General features: G+C 33.8%; 1 protein-coding gene across 3 annotated transcripts in view; it reads left to right on the forward strand.

Moving 5' to 3' along the window:
* Positions 1 to 6,537, forward strand: part of SGK3 (serum/glucocorticoid regulated kinase family member 3) — a 146,251-nt gene that overhangs the window by 102,272 nt on the left and 37,442 nt on the right. For all 3 annotated transcript variants that reach the window (XM_059394668.1, XM_059394667.1, XM_059394669.1), the window contains exons 6-7: positions 975 to 1,062; positions 5,878 to 5,927. In XM_059394668.1, coding sequence (XP_059250651.1) covers positions 975 to 1,062; positions 5,878 to 5,927 — 138 coding nt within the window. The remainder of the gene's footprint in view (positions 1 to 974; positions 1,063 to 5,877; positions 5,928 to 6,537) is intronic.

A 6,537-nucleotide genomic window follows, 5' to 3' on the forward strand; every position in this document is an offset into this window, starting at 1 on the left:
TCTGAATTTCCTACAATGAATGTATATTTTACTTAAGCATTAAAGACAATGTGAGGAAGAGATACCTCAGATACAGGGATTAAATCATCCCTCAGGGTTGTCATTAATGCAATCCTCTCTGCATTAGTGCACCAAGGCCTCTCTTGTATTTTACTCTCATTTTTTTTCTCTTCATATTTGGTCTTCCTACTCATCTCATCATCCCTCCCATTGACACCCACTTTCATGTATTTGTTATGTCTTTGGAATTTGTTTTATTGAGTGTTGCTTCATGTCTGTGAATATTTAATATATATATATACACAAAAATGATACTGTGCTACCTTGTTTCTGACTTGAGTAGAATTCTCTGTGGTCAGTGACCATAGCTTTCTTACTAATTTCTCTAGTGGCAGATGTCTATTTTGCTTTTGATTAACTATTAGAAAGTTACAGTTAGTATCCTAGTTATGTGTCTTTTGAAACTGCACATAATTTTTTTTGTGGTTTATTCCTAGAACTGGAATTTTTGGGCCCAGGAAAAATGCAGACACAGTTACACCAAGTATTGCCAAATTTCTTCTCAGAAAAGTTGCCTCATTTCACATTCTTACTAGCAATGCATGAGGGTGTCTCTTTCCCTATATCCATACCAACTTCTGATGTTATCTATCTTTCTAACTTTTAGCCAGTTAATGGACATAAAATGACATCTTATTAGTGTTTTAATTTGTATTTCTTTTATTATTAATTAAGCTAGACATCGTCCTTACCATTTGGGTCTTTTTCTTTATGAACTGCCTTGTTGATAGCTTTGACCATTTGTTGAATTCCCTATTTTTAAAAAATTAATCAGTTTGTTCCTTTTATAATAATATTGATGGACTGTATTGGCTTTCATTCTTTACATATTACTGTGGTTATTTTCATTTTAAAAGGGAGAAAAGCTATAGAAATGCTTTCAAAGTCATAATAAAGTTAATTTTTGTTTTTAGTCCAGATGTCAGAGCATTCCTTCAAATGGACAGTCCAAAACATCAGTCAGATCCATCTGAAGATGAGGATGAAAGAAGTACTCAGAAGGTAGTAAGAGGGATTGTATCTTTTTAAAAGAAAAAATACCATTCCCCAAAGATGAAATTACTGGCAACTTTACAGCAACATATACTTAAAATTATGTAATTTCATCTATTGTAAATTTTCTACTCTCTAGAATACATAAAAACAAATGTGTTCACCTTTTACTGATTACTATTTCTTATAAAACTTACAAAATGAGGACGTCTGTGATAAAAAAGCAATACATACTAGCAATTTAGTAGGTAGAATAGTAGAAAGTTTGTTAGTAGAAATTTTGAAAATAGATGCAGGGACACTTGGGTGGCTCATTCGGTTAAGCATCTGCCTTTAGTGCAGGTCACAATCCAGGGTCCTGGGATCAAGCCCCGCATCTGGCACCCTGCTCCTTGGGGAGCCTGCTTCTCCCTCTCTCTGCCTGCCTGCCACTAGTCCTCTGCTTGTGCTCACTCTCTGTCTGTCAAATAAATAAAAAAACTTCAAAAAAAAAAAAATAGATGTATTGCTTTCTTATCACTAACCAGAGCAGTAATTTTTAATATTTTAGTGGTTTTCTTTCTAACCTTCTCTTAATATATAAGGATTTTTTAGTTACCTAATTTTAATTGCATAGTATGTACAATTTTATATTCTGCCTTTGCTTTACATCTTAATTTTTTATCATTATATATCTTCATAATCATTAACATACTTAAGCTGTTTTTTGAATTTAGACCAGCAGGAAAGGCCTTTGTGTTAATTGAATACTTCTTCCTCTACATTGCTAAGTTTTTATATTCAAAAAGCCAATCACTATACATATGCCAGTTGGCATCAACTAAGTCTTATTCCTGTAGGTACAGGCACATAACCAATATGTGTTCGAAATCAACACTAGAATATTCTTATTTTTTTAAATCAATTGTGATAACAAATAGATAATTAGAATAAGCTGTAGCATATTATAAAGATGTTTTCAACATTTACTTTAGAAAGTGATGTGAAAAAGGTAAATTGTTAAACTTAGCCCAGAGAATTATTATTTAGCAATTAAAATTATAATGAAAAAGTATATATAAATATGGTAACACCTTTATAATTAAAAAGTGATGAAAACTATATATGTTTGCTTAACATAGACATAAAAATCAGAGGTATTGGGTTGAAGGGTGTTTTTGTCTTTATAATGTCTTATTTTGTCATGGTTCTGTTTTTGTGATTTAAAAGATAACATGAATCAGAATGTTACTGTCGCACAGCTAAAAATCTTCATTTGGAAAATAGACCTATTCTTTTTTTGTGACTACTATAAAGTTGTAATTTTCCATCTCTGATGCCACAAGAGGGTTTTCAGTTAAGAGAACTGATTTATCTTTTCCATTTGTGACATGGTTGGTCCTAGGACAGCATAAAAGGATATTTTAATTTTATATCTGTGCAGCTTGTCAAAAGGGAAACAAACTAGGACAGCACTTGTATAAATACGGCATAAGAAGGAAAAATATTATATAAAAATGTCATACAAATGGATTTTTAAAAAGGACACTTAATAAGATCCCAGTAGATTAAGAGAAAAGAGGCATGAAGAAATACTGTTAGTAAATAGATATGTGGGGGAATGTTCAATCCATCAGTGCCAGTAGCAAGTGAAATTTGTACAACAGAGATTTTTTTCTCTGCCAAATTAACAAAAATGCAAAGTAAATAAAATATTTCCGGACTGATAAGGGTAGAGCACAGTAGGCACCCTCAGGCTTTCCTGGCATTGGCATAATGTTATGCAACTCTTTTGGAAAACAATTTGGCAATGTTTACCAAACATGAAAATATTCAAGTTATTTAGGAGTTGATGCAAATGAAATGTTTCCTCACACAGAAAAGAATACTCACTGTTGTACAGTTTATATGAAAAATTAGAATCAATTTAAATATTAACTAAATAATGTTTCTCCCCATATACTGTACCATTTTGAGAATATTTTTTAGGATAATAAGTTTTGACATACTGGTACCTGGAATCGGGGTATAAAATTTTATAGGCATATTCTCACAGTATGATTCCAGTCAGTTTTTTAACATTAAGTAAAAACTACATGAAGTTGCTGTAATATTTGCAAAATCATTGGTTAATAAGGTTATAGATTTTTCTTTTTTTTTTTTTTTAAGATTTTATTTATTTATTTGACAGACAGAGATCACAAGTAGGCAGAGAGGCAGACAGAGAGGGAGAGGGGGAAGCAGGCTTCCTGCTGATCAGAGAGCCCAATGTGGGGCTCGATCCCAGAACCCTGGGATCATGACCTGAGCCGAAGGCAGAGGCTTTAACCCACTGAGCCACCCAGGCACCCCGGTTATAGATTTTTCAAAAGCATTTTTTTCTATCCATATTTTCCAACTATGAGTATATGTTTTTAATTGAAAAAGATGAAGCTATTAAACTATATTCTAAAGAGTAAAATGTATGTAACCCTGATTTTCCATGTTTTGCTTGGCAATCATGTTGAGAGGATATAGGTTTAGGTCATTTGAAAAATACCTTTTCTTGCTGTAGGAGACAGCTGGTTTTGAAGAAAGAACCAGACTAAAGAGACCTTCCCAGGTTCTGGTTCCTGTTCTCTGCCACGTTTCATTCAGATCTGAATTTCATTTCCTTTCTCTTTTTTCATCCATAAAATCGGAAACTTGGGACTAGGATCTCTTGCAGTTTTAAAATATGGATTAAAAAAAAAATCTTCAGAAAAGGGTGAAAGAGAATCTCAAGCAGACTCCCTGCTAAGCGCAGAGCCTAACCAGTGGCTCAGTCTCAAGACCCATGAGATCTTGACCTGAGCCGAAATCACCAGTGGGATGTTTAACGGACTGAGCCACCCAGGCACCCTGGTGTAGCTGTTTGATAAAGACTTCTATGTGGATAACTTAATTAATAGCCATAAAATATCTTTCAGGGCATCTGGACCTTTTTACCTTATTTAGTGAGAGAAAAGTAGAGGCCAAAAAAAGTCAAGAAACTTATGCTTTTTATTAGTGTTCACTGTTAATAAATTATACCTCATCCTTGGTGTAGTATAATCATTAAAAATAGTAGATAGAGTAAAAAGTTATCTGATTATATTTCCCAATAATTTCCATTATCATTGTGCTTGGTGCAATTCAGGGCATATAGGTTGTCCTATTCTTTAATCCATGCTTATTGAATTCCTCTTCCCTCATCTATATGAGGAGAGTTAATTGAAAAGAAAAGTGATCCAATTTGGGGGGGCCTGGGTGGCCTAGTTGGTTAAGTGACTGGCTCTTGGTTTTGGCTCGGGTCGTAATTTCATGGGTTGTGGGCTTGCCTCCATGGGGCTCCACACTGAATGGGAAGTCAGCTTGAAGAGTCTCTCCCTCTTCCCCTCCCCCTGCTCACCCTGAAGCTCTCTCTTCCTCTCCCTCTGAACTAAATCTTTAAAAAGAAAAAAAATGATCCATCAGTTTTCTGCACTTTCATTAAAAGAATAAATTTATCAAAATTGTAACTTAGTTTGTATTATGTTATCAGATTCTCTGGAACAATATAATATATAAACAGAAAAGATTCCTCCATGTTAAAATTATGGCACAACAGGATGCTTCTCATTTCTCGAACCAGATTTTTTTATACATTTTTTTTTGTCTTGTGCTAGATTGTGTGGTCTTCTGTATTTCTGTCTTCTAGGGGCTGAAACTGTATTAAACGAAGATTTTTCATGTAGAGATATTGATAGGAAATTTTGTTTTGTAAGTTAAAAGCTGGTGGCAGTATTGTTATTATTGAAGAAATACATTATGCTTAGGAACTTTTGCCCTTTATTTTTAAAAGTAGTTTGCATTCTGGAGATGGTAAGTTTCAAATGAATTTAAGTAGAAATCTGTATGATGTATGTCTCTAATAAAAAATTGCTTAGGTAAAATTTTTTGGTTCTGATTAAAGAGAAAAATTTTTTAAAGCTCGTATCTATAACTTACTTGAAGGATAATTATGCAGGGCTGTAGTAAAAGTGTGCATATTTGGGATATTTATAACTTTTAATTCTCTATGCATAAGGAATCTCAAAGGGAATTTATGTGAAGCAGAATTCACTTACAGTTGGTTTTATAAAAAGTGCTCGCGTTAACAAGATCACGAGATTAATCTTGCAGGATTTGGGGTTAAATTTCTAGCTATTAATTAGTGAGGAAGAATTTTTTTTTTAGTTAAATTGCTTTATGGCATAGTAAGTAAAGATTTACTTCTAAATTAATATTAGGGATTGAATTTACTATATTAATTATTGAGAGAAAAGGCTATTTAAAATTTTTATTTGACTACAGGGTGGAATTAGAAAAGCACTCTTGTCGACGTGTATTTGATTTAGAAATAGGTCTGTCTCCTCTGATTCAGTCCAGCTTTAGTAGTCTTCAGTATCATGATATTATCTTTTCCATATCATAAATTAATAAACAATTACTTGAAAATTTGAAAAAACGGACAGCCATTTTAACCAGCTTTTTAAATGTAGAAATGATCCTTCCTAAATTGTGGTTTCTACACCTACCTTGTCCAAGGAGCTTTCCCCAGTGTACTTCATTTGACACCTGTGAGCTTTATTTCTGCCTTGTGTTTTTCCTTACAACTGCTCTTGGAATTTATCGTAATTATATTGATTGTGTGTTTCCAAATAAGGTAGTACATTTGTTAAGAATGAGGACTTCAGGCTTCTTTTACATGCAGTACATCCAATATTTATGGCAGAGTTAGTATATTTTATTTCAGAAACATTCACTGACTGATAACCTTGAAACTCCAATAAGAGCGTTACTGCTTTTTTTCCCCCATCCCAACAGCTACACTCTACCTCACAGAACATCAACCTGGGACCATCTGGAAATCCTCAGTAAGTCTGTTTCAAACCTCCTCTAACTGAATTCTGAGAAGACCTTTTTTTGTGCCTGTGTATGTACATACCACTTTAATTAGACCAGTTTAACTAGAACCCTGAAAAATAGAATAATCATAGTTATAGTGAATATAATACTATCAAATGCTTGCCTGTTTTTCTGCTCTAGCTTTGCATTGCTTTGATAGAGTTCTGAGGAGTTTTTAAATCCACCAATTGTAATTGGGTTCTGCTGTTTTGCTATTTTTTTCCACTATTATTTTTCTCGTGTGTGTGTGTGTGTGTGTGTGTGTGTGTATGAATGTGCGCATGCGTGTGTGTGTAAAGCCAATAGACTGTATTTCTTTTGTGTGTGTGTGTGTGTTTTAAATTTTTAAATTTTTTATAAACATACAATATATTTTTATTTGTGTAAATCGCCAGGTTTACACACTTAACAGCACTCACCATAGCACATACCCTCCCCAATGTCCATAACCCCACCCCCCTTCTCCCAACCCCCCTCCCCCAGCAACCCTCAGTTTGCTTTGTGAAATTAAGAGTCACTTATGGTTTGTCTCCCTCCCAATCCCATCTTGTTTCATTTATTCTTCTCCTACCCCCTTAC

The sequence above is a fragment of the Mustela nigripes genome, chromosome 3 (assembly GCF_022355385.1).
Source record: "Mustela nigripes isolate SB6536 chromosome 3, MUSNIG.SB6536, whole genome shotgun sequence".
Classification (NCBI taxonomy): domain Eukaryota; kingdom Metazoa; phylum Chordata; class Mammalia; order Carnivora; family Mustelidae; genus Mustela; species Mustela nigripes.